General features: G+C 41.4%; 1 protein-coding gene across 1 annotated transcript in view; it reads left to right on the forward strand.

Moving 5' to 3' along the window:
- The window catches only part of ANKS1B (ankyrin repeat and sterile alpha motif domain containing 1B), a 518,534-nt gene extending 502,877 nt beyond the window's left edge, over positions 1-15,657 (forward strand). The window contains exon 9 of the mRNA XM_069229598.1: positions 15,310-15,657. Coding sequence (XP_069085699.1) covers positions 15,310-15,414 — 105 coding nt within the window. The 3' untranslated portion in view covers positions 15,415-15,657. The remainder of the gene's footprint in view (positions 1-15,309) is intronic.
- The last annotated feature ends 398 nt before the right edge of the window (positions 15,658-16,055 follow it).

Consider the following 16,055-nt stretch of genomic DNA (forward strand, 5'->3'; position numbering starts at 1 on the left):
CAGAGGGCTTAGATCTTAGTAGCCCTTTCAGCAGAAAAAATGGCCACTAGAAAAGCTGTGTTCCAGGAAATATGCTGAGGAGAAACCCTATGAATAGGCATTAAGGTAGTATAACGCTCCTTAAGACCTTCTAAAACATCTATAGCAACAGGTATTCTGAAAAAAGAGATTAGTAACAGGTTTTGCTCATAAGCTGTAATGCCTGCTAAATGTACCTTTATAGAAGAATACTGACTGCCAAATCAAGAAGATATGGAAGACCCACTTCTTTCTGACATCTGGAACGGTCAAAGTTCTTCTGTTGGCACAGATGCAGAACCTCTTCCATATAAAGCAATAGGATGTTCTTGTGAAAGGACGTCTGGCTTCTTTCAAGATGTTCATATAATCTTCTGGAAGGACTAAGTGACAATATTATGAGAGTTTGGGAGCCAGGCTCTGAAGCAGTGATGGAAGATTGAAGTGCAGGTTCTGGCCCCTGAATTTAAATGAAAGATCCATTCTGCACAGCAGCCCCTTGTTTGGTCATTCTATCACCACTGCCGTGGCCACTCTGGAGCAGGGAGTATTATGTTAACTTTGTCTTTCTTCATCTTGATGACCACTGTTGGAATCAGTTGGATTGGAAGAAACATGTAGACAAATTTCTTTGACCAGTTGATGAAAGGAGCGTTTCCAGGTGTTCCGGTCAGTATAATCTGGACGCATAGTTTGGGCATTTATTTTGTTATCTACGTTTGGATAAGTTGGTACCTGGAAAGCCCAATTCGTAAAAGATGATGCACAGAACTTTTTTGTTTAGCATCCAGTCATGATTCTCTTGTATTAATCTGATGAGAGAATCTGCTCCTGCATTTTGAATGCTCTGCAGGGGAACTCCTGTGATGTGCACAATCTAACACTTCCAGATCATTTGGAACACTAAAGATAGAACGCTGTACCTTGTGCCTCCTTACTTGTTGATGTAATGTATTGTTTTTGTACTTTATTTAAACAACCAAGAAAAAAGCTCTGAAATGTGATAGAAAATTTGAGGGCTAGACGAAAGATATGGTAAGTTTTCTCTTTAAGGCTAGATGATTGATATGGTAAGTTTTCTCTTTCTTCGACCACAGTCTTTAGCTTGCTGGCCATCCATGTAAGGTCCCAACAGTGAGGCATCAGTCACAAAGGTTTGAGACGGATTCTCCAGTTGGAAGGGGATACTCTCCAGGGCGTTTCTAGAACAGCACCACCAATGATGGAAGCAGATTGCAACCCATTTGTGAGTCAACTCATCATCCCAATTGCCTGAGACCTGACTCTACTGGAACAAGAAAGATGCAGCACAGCATTAAGCCCAGAAGGGATGAAATATGAAAGGCTGTTTGATGTTTCATTTTTAGAAGCTTGTGATACATCAAACTGATAGAACACCATTTCTCCTCCGAAAGATACACTTTTGTTTATAAAGTGTCTGACTGCTCCAAGGTAACGCATGGATTGGATTGGAGATGCCACCGACTTGAGGTGATTAACTCCGAGTCCTAGCACTGAAGCACTGAAAGTGCCGCGCTGACTGATGCTGGATTTCTTGAGGTGTTGCTACCTCTATGATCTAGGCTTCTAGGCTTAGATATACAAAGATTTTCATTTTTCTGAGATAGGCTGCGACAGCCTAAATGTTTGCGGTGCTGACTTTAGGCTGAAAGGTAAAACTCTGTACTGGTAATGGAAAATTTCTACCAGAAATCTCACACATTTGCAATGCTTTTGGCTGATGGGCACTTTAAATTAAGCATCATATTGATCTAACGCAAACACCTCAAGCTATGGAATGTAGATTAACGATGAAGTGCATCCTGTGAAGAGGATTCCTAGAATGTCTTCAGGTACAGTAAGCAGAGGAACTACCAGAGGCACCCAAGACAGGAGGATGTTCTGGTGACTGGGCTGAAGCAGAAGAGAGGATAACCTCTGGCAGTACTTCTCTGGTAGGAATCAGGTGTGCATGAAACCCTCCTCTTTTTCATTTCGGGGACCCTTTTCTCCAGATAAATGAAATGATCTGCTAGGAGATAAATCCCTCAATCTCAACTGCCTCCTTGATGTCAATAGTCTTCAAATGTGGACTTGCTTGTCCTTGACATCAACCTGCCCTTTGATTTGATGCCATTCGAGGGGAAATGGGTAGTGACAGACCCTTCTTTCAATATCGTAGCACTGAGCGTCAACCGACTGCATCTTGTTTTGTCTTTAGAGCCTTCCAGGATGTAAAATAGTACCTTTGAGACGTGACAGGTGGATGGAGAGCGCTCCATAATTTGGGAATGTCATTGTTTGCAAAAACATGTTGGCTGAGGGTTGGATGTTTGGTATGATGCTCATTGAGATAGTCCACTGTAAGGTTATATTCACCATATTTTCAACAACACAGAGCACATGTTATTTTAACCCCACTGCCACAGGATAAATACATAAAGAGATGGAGTGGCATGGGTAAGCAACTTAGGAGCTGCAGTCCCCTTGTGATGGCAATAGCCCATAAGGCTGGACATTATGTCAATACATGTGGTTTCTGAACACACAACACATGTAAACGTTTTCTTTTTTCATACAAGGCTAAGTCTACGTGTGTGTTAAATCCAAGCTAGCTGTAATGTGCTGAGTGGCATGAAATTGGGAATCTTGAAACATTTGGCTTTTTATTGGAAGATGCATATTTATTAGGCGATACTAAAGGATTGGAGGTTAGCAAGGCATACAAATGTGAAATGCAATAGCAGCAAACCACATATATAGAGATGACAAGACAATACATACTTGGAATGAAGTGGCACAAAATGTTTAGATTATAACCCCCTTTTTGGTGCAAGCCTTTCTGTTGCATTAGTTATAATATCCACTGTAGGTGGACTAACAGGAGCAGATGTCTCACTAGCTTGACTTCCCATGGAAATGTCAATTCGAGTTCTTGTATGCCTTTTTTAACCATTAACAGGGAAAAAGCTCAACGCAGCGGAACAGAAACCAACAATTAATATATAAAATAATGAAATAAGATGACCTGTAAAGGTGCCACCACTCTGTCTTGTTCTAACTCTATCTAGGCACTATGTAAGCTGGGGCGAGACATACTCACATTCAATTAAATACACTGAGCATATATACTTTTACCTGGTAATACTAAGCAATGCATGCATAAACAGCCATATGTTTCAAAACATAAACATTTAGTTTTAGAATAATTATAAAATATATATTTTAGGTAAAAACAATTGTGTGAATATCTGCATAGTGCTCCTTACAAATGCTACAATCCTGAGGGTGCGTGGCTAGCGCCCCACGTATGTGTAGGGCTCCAGACATGAGCAGCTTTTTGACTGATGTAGCCTCTTCCTGAAGAATGTCCAGGATGAAAAAAAACATGGTGCTGAGTCTACTATGACAACCGCATGCAGATGTCATCTGGACGACATGTGGTGTGCTGAAGAGTCGAACTACGATATGATTTGCGGGCCCTAAGAGCTCCCACATTACCACAGAAGCCCGCGGTCTTTCAGCAATGTGCGGCGCATTTTTAGGTTTATCCCGGCTGTCATACAAACAGCACGGGTTTTCCTCCATGGGTTGTGGGTCAGAGCCCAACCCGGTTAGATCTACAATATTTGGGCCCATATTTATACTTTTTGACGCAAAACTGCGCTAACGCAGTTTTGCGTCAAAAAAATTAGCGCCGGCTAACGCCATTCTGAAGCGCCATGCGGGTGCCGTATTTAATTAATGACGTTATCCGGCGTTAGCCGCCGGCGCTGCCTGGTGTGCGTTGAAAAAAACGACGTACACCAGGCAGCGCCGGCGTAGGGGGATATGGAGCTTGGGCGTGAAAAAAAGGGGCAAGTCAGGCTGAGGCAAATTTTTCACCTCAACCCGATTTGCGCCATTTTGTTCGACTCCCAACCCCCATAGAAATGACTCCTGTCTTAGCAAAGACAGGAGTCATGTCCCCTTGCCCAATGGCCATGCCCAGGGGACTTCTGTCCCCTGGGCATGGTCATTGGGCATAGTGGCATGTAGGGGGGCACAAATCAGGCCCCCGTATGCCACAATTTTTTTTTTAACAAAATACTTACCTGAACTTACCTTAATGTCCCTGGGATGGGTCCCTCCAGCCTTGGGTGTCCTCCTGGGGTGGGCAAGGGTGACAGGGGGTGTCCCTGGGGGCATGGGAGGGCACCTCTGGGCTCCTTCCGAGCCCCCAGGTCCCTTAACGCCTGCCTTTTCCAGGCGCTAAAAAACGGCGCAAAAGCAGCCGTACGTCATTTTTTTTGACCCGCCCACTCCCGGGCGTGAATTTTGCCCGTGAGTGTAAATACGGCGCACATGCCTCGGAGTAAATTTTTTAGACGGGAACGCCTACCGTGCATATAATTAACGCAAAGTAGGTGTCCACGCTAAAAAATGACGCAAACTCCATGGACGTTGGCGCTAGACGCGTCTAACGCCAAAGTATAAATATGGAGTTAGTTTTGCGTCGGAATTGGGTAAAAAAAAACTACGTAATTTCGGCGCAAACGGAGTATAAATATGCCCCTTGGTGTGAACAAGCTTCCGCTGCACTTCAGTATTACCATATATAAAATGGTGGCCGCTCCTGACCCGTGCACTCATTCCAATGTCCGCTCATGCTACTGCAGCCCCGCTATGCTCAGTGAAACACGCAGCTCTGGAATAATCATCTCCCTTCTGCTGACGCTTTTTCACTGATCCTCTGTGTAATGCATGGCCTAGCTATATGTACTTGCTACAAATTTTTAAAGCACTTCAAACCAACATTTAATTTGATACCCAGATTATAAAAAAAAAAAAAAAAAAAAAAAAAGTGGCATACCGTCAACGTTTTTAACAGAGTTTCGGTCTTTTTTAAACATGTGCCTGGAACCTTTAAACAACTCTCTTGAGCCTCCCTTTCTGGCTACCCTCGTTAAATGGGTGGGCCCTTTTAACACAACGGAGCACTTTTGCAGCTCTAAAGCCAGGCCTCTTCACACTTAATGAAGTCAGCTTGCTCGTAAACGCTCCTATGTCGCTTTTTAACAACCGGCCGGTGACTTTATGTCATAACTCCAAATATTGCTTACAAGATATCGCATTACCAAGTTATTATGCTATTAACTTTCAAGGTGTTCTATATCTATGATTGTAGTGCCACAACTCTGCACAATATACATCTCTAAGAAACAAATGGGCAATCGTCAAGTGTAGACTCACTATAATGGCAGACGCAAAAGAAAAGGAACATAGAGGGGAACTCAGATGGCCCAAAGAACATAAGGAACAAAAAACGAGCCAATAACGAACCAAGCAGGATTCCCCAACACCTGAATCATCAATAAGGGGGAAACAAAGACTTTTCTAATAACTTTGAAACCATACTTTTAAAGCTCAGTGCTCTGTGTGACTAAACACAATCAATAAAAGTAATCACAGAACATCAACAGCTGGAATGGCCTGCCTCAGATAAGAAGTTGAAACTTTTTCTAAATGGAGGAAGAAGAATCAAGAATCAGCAAAGTTGAAGGCAACCAGAACTCCATCACAGAAAACTCGGAAATGCAGACATGGAAAATAATATCTCTAGGAAAAGAAATATCAGCCTTAGAAGATAGAAACAGAAGAGGCAATCTTAGAATTTTGTACTTCCAGAAACAAACAGAAAACAATTATAAGTCCTGTGTATCTTTCTTGAATCCTGGCATCTCATGTTCTTGAGATAACCTTTAATCAAAGCTTCGAGATTGAAAAGAGCCCACAGGATACCAAAGCACACCAATTTTATTGCCCCTGACCGATCAAAAGATTTTATTTTTCGACCTCTATCGTACCAACATACTCAGATGATTCTGGATAGGATAAAGAAAATAAATACTTTCCTCTGGAAAGGCCACAAAATTGGCATTTCAAAAGACTATGGAAAACCCATAATAGAGTGAGGAAAAATGTTACTTGCACTACAAACTCAGATCCCTAAATATCACTTTTTCCTTTAAAGGGCCTGCAAAACTGAGGATCATCTTTGAAGGTAACCCATGGATTTTTGACAAACCAAAAGACCTAGCGATCTTCTTAAGACAAATATCTGTCACTCAAATGTCACATTAGCATTTGTTACTGATTGACATCCTCTTTACGTACCTGTCAATTCCTTCCTCTTTTCCAGGAAATTTGCAGTAGTGTTTCTCATTGATTTCTATTGTTTCTTCACCCATATAATACAAAGATTTAATTTTCTTTATATTGCTAAGATGTTGCTCTCTACGTCGAGCTACTGGATACAACATACACTTTGCACTAGTAGCCTTGATTTTTGATGTATTAAGAATATGGTTATTAAGTCAATTATACTGTAATAACTACATTCTAGCTAGTATCCTGCATGGGTGGGTCTCTTCCTTCTCACAAACATGTTAATATATTTTTCATTGATCAGGATATTCTATAAGTTTTGCTGAGAGAGAGCATAGGAGGCTTTAATATCTCCTTGATCTTTCTCACATGAAAATAATTCTACCAAGCTTAAGACTGTTTCTTAAGCTTGGTAGAAGCGTGCTGTTCCCCTGATTTTTGGCTCGTTTTTCAACTTTAAATGTATAATTGTTGTTCCTTCTAGCACAGGTCTGCTAGGGTCCAGAGCTCATATCCGGCAGCGGGTCTTCTGTTCTAAGGCCTTCATGTTTCCCTTTCTTGTTCTGCAAGTGGGACTTTTGAGTGGGGTGTGGGTGGGGTTGTTTCAAAGTTATCCATGAGGTTTGGGTTAAACATAATGAAAGTCAGTACAATGCTGCTGCTCAATTTTTTGCTGGTTCTTGTCCACTCCACTTTACACCTTTTGCTCTTCTCTTCCCTCCCTTGTACATTCTGGCCCCTCTGCCTCCACTGGAGTCTCCATCCTTTTCCACACAGGCCTCCTGCATGATAATGTGTTCCGATCATGTTTCAGATATCGCTTAAAATTATTTCCCTTAATACTAAAGGGTTGAATCTGCCTATCAAATGGAAAACGTTTTAGACTACTGCTGTAAAATTAAAAGTGATATCATTCTTCTCCAAGAAACAAGAGCCAGTCTGACTGAAGCCCAAAGTATGCACCACACTTGGAACTCTTAATTATGCATGCTCACCAGCTATTAACAAGAAAATGGGGTGCTCACCCTGATTTCTAAAAAAGCAGACTGCTTGACTGAAACAATTGCACATGACGATTAGGGAAGATGGCTCATATCCCAAATTACGAAAACCGGCTCACCATTTTACGTTGCAAACATTTATGCCATGATATTGGATGACCAATGTTCTGGTCATCTCTAAACCGCAGATCCCACCGAATAGTAAACTTATCTGGGCAGGTGATTTCAACCTACTGTTTGATACTACCCGGGACAGTCGCAATATATGTACAGGCAGTACTATTCACACATGGAAGCCCACAAGCTATCAGAACACTATGATTTAATTGATATTGGCTTCTTCATAATCCGACTGGGAGTGAATTTACTTTTTACTCACACACCCACAATTCCTTATCCAGGATTGACTATTTCTTCATTAGCAATTATGTGGTCCAATCAGCATCTAACCCTACTACTGAACCTAGTCTCATATCAGATCTATCATACATCACACTAACTCTAAATCTCTTGGTTCTCAACCCAAATCAAGTTCCTATAGAATGAATGACGAAATTAGAGATGATCCTACTTCCAGAAACTTAATTGCCATGGCAATGTTCAATTCTTTGGAAGATAACACCTTCTCAGAGGTAGGTGAGTTCACTAAACGGTATGGTATGAAAGCCACTACTAGAGGTGAGATGTTTGGCTTAATATCAAATAAAAACAAGCAGCTGAACACAAGACTAAATAGCTTGGAGAAACAAATCCAATCATTAGAAAAAGGCAGGAAAAAAACCTTAACCCACTTATAACCTCTAAAATTAAACAGCTACAATACAAATACAATAACATTTAAAGCGAAAGAGCACATGTATGGTCCTCCAAATTAAAAAACAAACACTTTCTGGGACGCAACAAAGCTGGGAGACTCCTTGTTGTGACTCTTAAGAATACAGTGTGGCATAAACATTCCTAACTTCAGAAAATATTAAACTTTTTTTAATTAGGTCAACCATCTGGTGGTTGAACCCATCCATACCCAATCAACCAGCTTGGGAAGACATTGAATCAGACGTGGTTCATCCACTTTCGCTTATCAACACTCCAACAACCAAACACATAAAGGTGTCTCACTCACATAAAATTATTAAAGACTCATTTTTTCTGCTATCAAAAATCTAGACAAATGCTTCCCCCATAAAATTAAAGGATCAGAAATTGCCTCCTTATGGCTCAGCTCAGCAGACAAACTTAACCACATTCTTTCCTTCTGGGAAAAATGGTCTTCAGCTGGTATAGTATATGTTAAAGATATTATCTACATGACAACCTTTTATCCTATGCCATATTAGCTTCCAAATTCAACGTTCAACCAATTGATTTTCTGTCCCTAAAAGGAGCTATTATAGGCCTTTAAATGACCACACAAGGCGAACTGTCCACACTTCCTACAAAATGTATTTGCTAAGAACCATGTAGTCTCCATAATTTACAATACACTTTAGATAATATCACCACCTAAATTATTTCACCTTTTCCCTCAAGCCAGTTATACGGATATCAAGGTGGGGAGGACCCCTATCAATAAATACCAAATAACTTTTAAAAGAATCCCTTTGCACTGCATACATTGCACCACTTTGTAACCCTTTGCACTACCTTATGCCTGCGCTAGACATAATGTATGCAAAGGGGGCGTTCCCCTATTGGGTGGGGAAATGGCGCAAGAAAATCTAAGAGATTTCCTTGCGCCATTTTGTACAGCACTTTTAACGACTGCTCAGAATATGCGTTAAAATGGGGCTTCCACTATTTATAATGGGCCCCTATGTACTCTACAGGAGTAGCACCAATATTTTGGCGCTACTCCTGCAGAGTACACCAATAGCGTGATGAAAAATTACACTATTGCCCCCTACACTGCACCATGGTTCGCCGTATTTTAAGTACTGCACACACATGGTGGCGGTGGGGCGCTAAGGGGCACAGGGAAAGTGTCCGCTGCACTCAGTGCAATGCCACTTTCCATAAATCTGTCCCTAAATCCCACTGGCAATTTATTGAAATACATTAACAGCCATGTTCAACATACATTTGTCTTTATCACATACTATAGTCTCCTTGGGTATACATGTCTCAACCTGACTCAACCACACTTAACTAATTATCTACATGGGACTGTGTTCTTGTTTATATCTTGCTTGCCTTGGTATTAAAATGATATTACACGTTAATTTTAAACATTACAATAACATATCATACCACACATGGGCGGCCTGGGTTTGTTTCACCAGAAGTGCAGACAACTTTTTACACAACTCGATATTTAACAAAAAATCTTCTCGTCTATTATGGTCCAAACTAGGTATGTATTTTCAAACAATTAACCAACCCTGAGTCACACCAGGAAAACTCTACCTATAACAACCAATAATGGTCCTAATTTCCCTCCACTCTCCCACCTCTTTCCTGTCTGTCTCTGTGTTCTTCTTCCTCTCTGTCTCCGCCACCTCTTTCCTTTTCCATGCGCTGGTGCTTAAGGACGTAACGGAAATGTTTGATTGCACACTGGCTAATAAATAAAGTTTTACTATACCCAAACATTAAATATGGACGTATCTGAATGCACTGTTTCCAGTGTTACCTCATTGTAGTACAATATTAAGATGTCCCTTCCGTAAAACAGTGCAAATTGTGTGAAAGGGAAAATGCTACAATCCTTTATCACCAAATCAAAGTACATAAATGCCATATTCTATCTGGTAAATCTGTGTTATTTACAAGAAACAATATCTCTAATTTCGTGCTGATATTAGTAATTTTTTGTACAGGCTGCACATTATACCCATAAGGGTTTCTTTAAGAAAGCATGCTAGTTAATTCTAACACATTTTTGCCGTCAAAGCACCGCTGGAAAAGTAGATATTTCTCAAGTCACAGATGATGCAATCAATCATTAGAGCTATGCTGGTTATGTAATTCTGTCAAGGAATAATTAAAGCTTGCAAGCAAATACTTTTCAAGAATTAAACAACAATTTTACCTTACTTTACGTTCAAACGCCTTCATAGGCGCTGGATTTTCTGATCTTTGCGCGGCCTCTGTCATCAGATAATAAACCCTTACTGTTTATTTCTGAAAAACAACACGCTGTTCTGCAGCACAGTTCTGCCTTTACAACCACATATTTTAACTGGCCTGAGAAAGAGATTTTTGTAAAGAATGGGGCACTAGTTAAATGTGTCAGTCTGCAGTTTCAGTGAAACAGTTCTCTTGCTCCACGGAGAGGTCAAGGTATCTGAAATAGGAAATAGATAACCAGTGGCGGTTTCTTGTGGAGGGCAGTGGAGCGTCATCCCCCACCCGTTGTGAGCAGTGCAGGTAAAAATAAAATGTGAATGAAAAGATTTCATTGCAATTTGAATTTTACCTGCGCAGCGTGCACCAGCCAAAAGGCATGCTGGGCGTGTCCACTCCTGCCAGCTGCAGAGGACTGCCTCTGCTGCCGGCAGAAGGGTGCCTTGACTAGATGCTCCAAAGAGCGCATGTCACTTTGGCCGTCTGTTTTGCGCCGGCCAAAGTGACATACGCACTTTGAAGCTCTCCACTTAGCTGTCTTAAGGTAGCTGGGTTGAAACCAAGCACAGGGCTCTAGGGCCTAAAGAAGCATCCTGCCAGGCCGCTCCATCCAATCCAGGCACTGCTTTCATTCTGGTTAACAGCATAAGTGCAGCGTCTTGATTGTTTAGGGCAGTGGTTCCCAACCTTTTGACTTCTGTGGACCCCCATTTTATCAATACTGGAGCCCGGGGACCCCCACTGAATCATTATTGGAACACGGGGACCCCCGAGGAGTCATTACTGATAGCTGGGACCTAATATCATTAAATGTTTTAAGCAGCCGCGGACCCCCTGATGAGGCTTCGCAGACCCCCAGGGGTCCCCGGCCCACAGGTTGGGAACCACTGGTTTAGGGGAATTCTTCCTCTATCAGAGAGCAGAAGAACACAGGGGGATGCACAGCCCATGGGTAAGTGCAGATTTGTATTTCAAATATGTAATGCATGTGTGTGTGTGTGTGTGTGTGTGTGTGTATTGGATGTAAGACTAGTGGTTGTGTTTGTTTTATAATTGGTGTTATGCTGTGTTTTAAGCCTTTGGAGGGAGGGGTGGTTTACTTTGGGGTTCTGGAGGGAGGGTTTTTTTTTTTTTTTTTTTGGGCGAAGTGGTGGGGCACTTCACTTGCCCCACCACTTTCAAAGGGTACAAGCCGCCGCTGTAAATAACACCTCTTGTGTATGTGTTGCATGCAGTTGCTGATCAGAACAGCCTACCCGCACGTCTGTTGTCTTTTAAGAGTTGTATTTATGTAATTTGGAATTTTCAAATTCTTCCTGCACCATTGCTGCCTAGTCAGACTTGCACTACTATCCATCTCATAGAAAATCATTACCAGTCCACTTGCCTAGTGGATTTCTATGAGAAATTCATTTTTAAATGCACACATCTCTTTACTACATATTTGAATATTCAGCTAAATACATTATTATATCACATTCTAAAGGGAATACAATTGTACTTGTATGTTTGCATACAGTATAAAATGGTACTTGTATGGTTGTATACATATCTTGCATTCTGGAAATGTAGACACCAAAGCTTTAATGCAATTGTAGATTCTTATATTTTTCTGGGTGTACTGGCTGGAATAAAGAACTATGTGATGCTTCTGTTTTAACACATAGGAAAATAGGCATGGAAATATACTCAAGCAATTAAAAGTATAAGTTCAGGTAGCAAACCATGGGCTTTCTCTCAGGCGGTTGGACTGCCAAAATACCAAGCCACTGCAACTGCAAATGCAAAGGAACAACTGTTGGAGCTGAGGGGAGCAAGCGTTCAGTGGCAGAAGCAAATGTCCTGTCCTCACACAAACTGTGAAAAGAACATTTACACCCCCTAACCGCATGTGCTCTGAGACAATGCTATTCTTGCCACATTGAGACACGCCTCCATCATCGCACTGGATTGCCTGATGGATCGGCTGATGGACATGATCCGTGTCAATCCCTTAAGCTGGTTCAATGGCAGCAGCAGGGTTCAAAGTCAAGCATGGTAGGAAGACAAGTGATCACATGTGGAGTCAACATTAGCCATCCCAAGCAGATGGGGATGGGCTTCCATGCGATTCATAGCGGTGGCACCATGAGGGAGTTGTGCTGTGAAGATTTAAAGGTGAACTTCTAGGAAAATCTCCCCAGTGTGCTCTGCCCTGGTAAATGATGAGGAGCTGACATACAGTGACAGACTGAAGGTCGGTTCCTGTTTATAGATGTTGCTCCTGCCTGGGATCACTATGACACTTGTTCTAGCTCTCTCTGATACCTGAAAGCCTTTTGAGTGATGCCTCCAAGAACAAAAAAAACAGCTCCTTAATTCTGATGCCCTCCCATGATCAGAGAGAAAAGTAAGAACATGTGACAGATGAAAACAGTGCCAAAAACCATTTTGCTAGAAATTTCATAAGAGATCCAAACAACAATCCAGTGGAAAAAATGAAAGGTCGCTTCTAAAAAACACATGAAAATGAGAGTGGCAACATATCAATGTACTGTAGAAAACAGACAAACAGAGTAGAGCAGAGGAATGTAAATTTATGGTGCATGAGGAAGAAGTCCAGCAATGGACAAAATACAGATATTATTGTATTTCCAACACTCTGCGACTGAAATCCATAATAGAATTTCTTGGTTATGTGACACTAACGGGTAACGTCCAAGCACTTAACACACGAGATGCTTAAAACAATTTTATATATTTTTTTCTTCAGAGGTTATCATATGGGATCCCTCTTATTTGGTGGATTCTTGAAGGTCACAAGCCTACCCACTACAGGATGTGAAGTGAAAATTCATAGTCCATTTAGAAACCTCCAGTATAGGGAACTGGTGATTCTTGTGGCCCACAAGAAGAGCTTCTCATCTTTCCAGACTTGTGTTGAGTTGCTCTGCAAATGCGCCAGGGACTGCAGGATAGTCATACAAAACACTTCATTTTGGTTGGAGGCCTTCCTAGGTTAACCTACCAGGCTGTGAAAGAAAATGATGTAATAGCTGATAAAGTTCAAACTGAACAGATATGATAAAGTTGGTTACACTATGGGAGCCGTTAATTTATAACCCTGGCCTTGAGGAGGACATACTCCTCATTATGGCTAGAATATTGGACAAAATTGGGTCGCTCAACTAAAGCGATCTGTGGTCTTCTAATTTGAGTCTCTAAGGGAAACACCCAGCCCTCTTCTCACTCCCCCCGCTCTCTCTTCCCTATTTGCTCATGTAGCCAACTGCATTTAGGGCAAATAAGTTAAAAGCATGGCTTACAGTTAGATATCAGTCAAATTGTTCATCTTTTTATTGTATTTGTATGTACTTACTTTGTACATGAGTACTAAGTCTGGTTTAGGAAACTACAACACATTCTTTAATTGCACTCTACCTCTATGTTTGAAAACCTGGTACAAAGAAGTTATAAAAATTGCTGTTTTATTTGGCAGCTGTGGTCAGGGAAACTAATATGGAGTAAGAGGAGAACATTAATTCAGTCTATTAAATGTATGGTGTTGGTTATCAATATATCTTGAAAATGTGCTGCCAATTTAACTATTCAGCTTCAAGTAAAAATTCTCGGACAATACTACTGCCATGTGGTACTCTAGGGTCCTGGATCCTTTGTCAGGAGGCACTACACCTCTGGACATGGCTGGAACATCAGGGCATTACCCTGATGGTTCAATATCTGTCGGGCTCCCTCAACGCCAGAGCGGACAAACTCAGCCGTCGATGCACAGCCGATCATAAATGGCGCCTCCATCCGGAGGAGGCGCAAGGTCTCTTTCAGCAGTAGGGAGAGCCTTGGTTAGATCTGTTCCCATCCGCAGAGAACACGCAATGTCAGCTGTTTTGCATGTTGGAGTTTCCAAGGCGGCACTCGCTCAGAGAAGCTTTTTGTCTCAAGTGAAACTGGCCTCCTTTACGCCTATCCCTCTTCTGCCCAGAGTTCTCAAGAAAATCAGGAACGACCGGGCCCAAGTCATCTTGGTGGCTCTGGACTGGGCACAAAAAATATGGTATCCAGAGCTTTTGAGCATGTCCATCGAACCTCCACTTAGACTGCCTCTTCAGGCGGATCTTCTGTCGCTGATACAGGGGACGGTTCTTACCCCGAACCTCTCCAACCTCCACCTTCATGCATGGAGATTGAGCGGTGCCAGTTGATGGCTTTTGCCCTTCCACCCGAGGTCTGTAATGTTATCTTGGCAGCCAGGCGTCCATCCACCAAAACTGTATACGCCTGTTGTTGGAATAAATTTGTGGCATGGTGTACCAGCAAATCTGTTGATCCCCTTTCCGCCCCTCTATCCGAGGTTCTTCTGTTCATTCTTTCTTTGGCCCAGCAGGGCTCTGCTTTGGGCACCCTTAAAGGGTATTTATCTGCCATTTCATCCTTTCTTAGGCTACCTGATCAGCCCCACTCTTTAAATATCCTATTGTGAGTAGATTCCTCAAAGGGCTCACCCATTTATGTCCTCCCACTCCATTTATCATGCCTCAGTGGGGCCTTAATCTTGTACTCACTTACTTGATATGTACCCCCTTTGAGCTAATGCATAATTGTCCCTTGCGGCTCCTCACCTTCAAAACTGTCTTTCTAGTCGCTATCACCTCTCCTCGCAGGGTGAGTGAGCTTCAGGCCCTTTCCTCAAAACCTCCATACTTGTCTGTGCACCGTGACAAAGTCGTGTTGCGCACTAGGACTTCCTTCCTTGAGCAACCAAAATCTCCTGCTGAAAGTGAACAGATCCACAGTATTTCAAAGACTCAGAATTATGACGAGGTATCTACTATTACCTGCCATCTCAGATTAAATGGCCACTCATAATGATGATCTAGGTATCCTGAACTGGAGTGAACACAGAAACTATTTACAAACCCTTTACATAAAAAATAAATATTTCATTTTGTGTCCAGTGTATCTAATAAAACACTAACTGTCATTTAATAATGGTCCATTCTTAGTAGTATTTATGAGTTGCAGAACTAAAACGTGTTGTCTATGATCTGATCATTGCTCTCTTATTTTTTTTTTGTAAACACAGATGAATCCAGATCCAAAGATTCTTGCAAACCTCCCCTGGATTGTAGAACCTGTACAGGAAACAAAACGAGGGATTAGCACCAAGTATGAAACTACCATTTTCTAATACACTGAAATCTTCATCTCCTTGGCGTGCCTTGGTATGCTCAGTGGGACATCTGCAGACGTCATGACAACCTCAACTGAAAAGACTGCATTTTTAGAGTTACTTCTAACACAACTGCGTTGTTAATGGCTTATGCTTCCAGTTCTGACTGGGTTGGCAGAACAATGAGATTTACATGAAGAATATACATCAGCAAAAACTTTTTTGTTAAAAAAGAATTGCACAATAAAATGTTCCCTCATTTCAGTTGTCCATAGTAATTTCTTATACTACCCCAGTCTGAAATTACTACATTATTAAATACTTAGAGCACTAGCATTCATATTTTTAATTTTATATAACCAATACTTTTTATTTAAATGTATGAACTTTATCTGAGCTGCTTAACATTTTTAATTTTGTAATAATTATATCAGGAACTGAAGTTCTGTTTTCTCATTCACATACATCACCATTCTTTTGCTAAATTCGTGTACATTTTACAAAATAAAACAGCCAATAACAGTGAAATGTGTAGAAAGTGTTATTTTCAATGGTATTTTTGTTGGCTAATAATGTTAAATTGTACTGCTGAGAACACCTACATGGAAAATACAGTAAAGAAAAGAAATGTTTGTATTTACAACCTAACTTCCTGGACC

The sequence above is a fragment of the Pleurodeles waltl genome, chromosome 4_1, assembly GCF_031143425.1.
Source record: "Pleurodeles waltl isolate 20211129_DDA chromosome 4_1, aPleWal1.hap1.20221129, whole genome shotgun sequence".
NCBI classification, from domain to species: Eukaryota; Metazoa; Chordata; class Amphibia; order Caudata; family Salamandridae; genus Pleurodeles; species Pleurodeles waltl.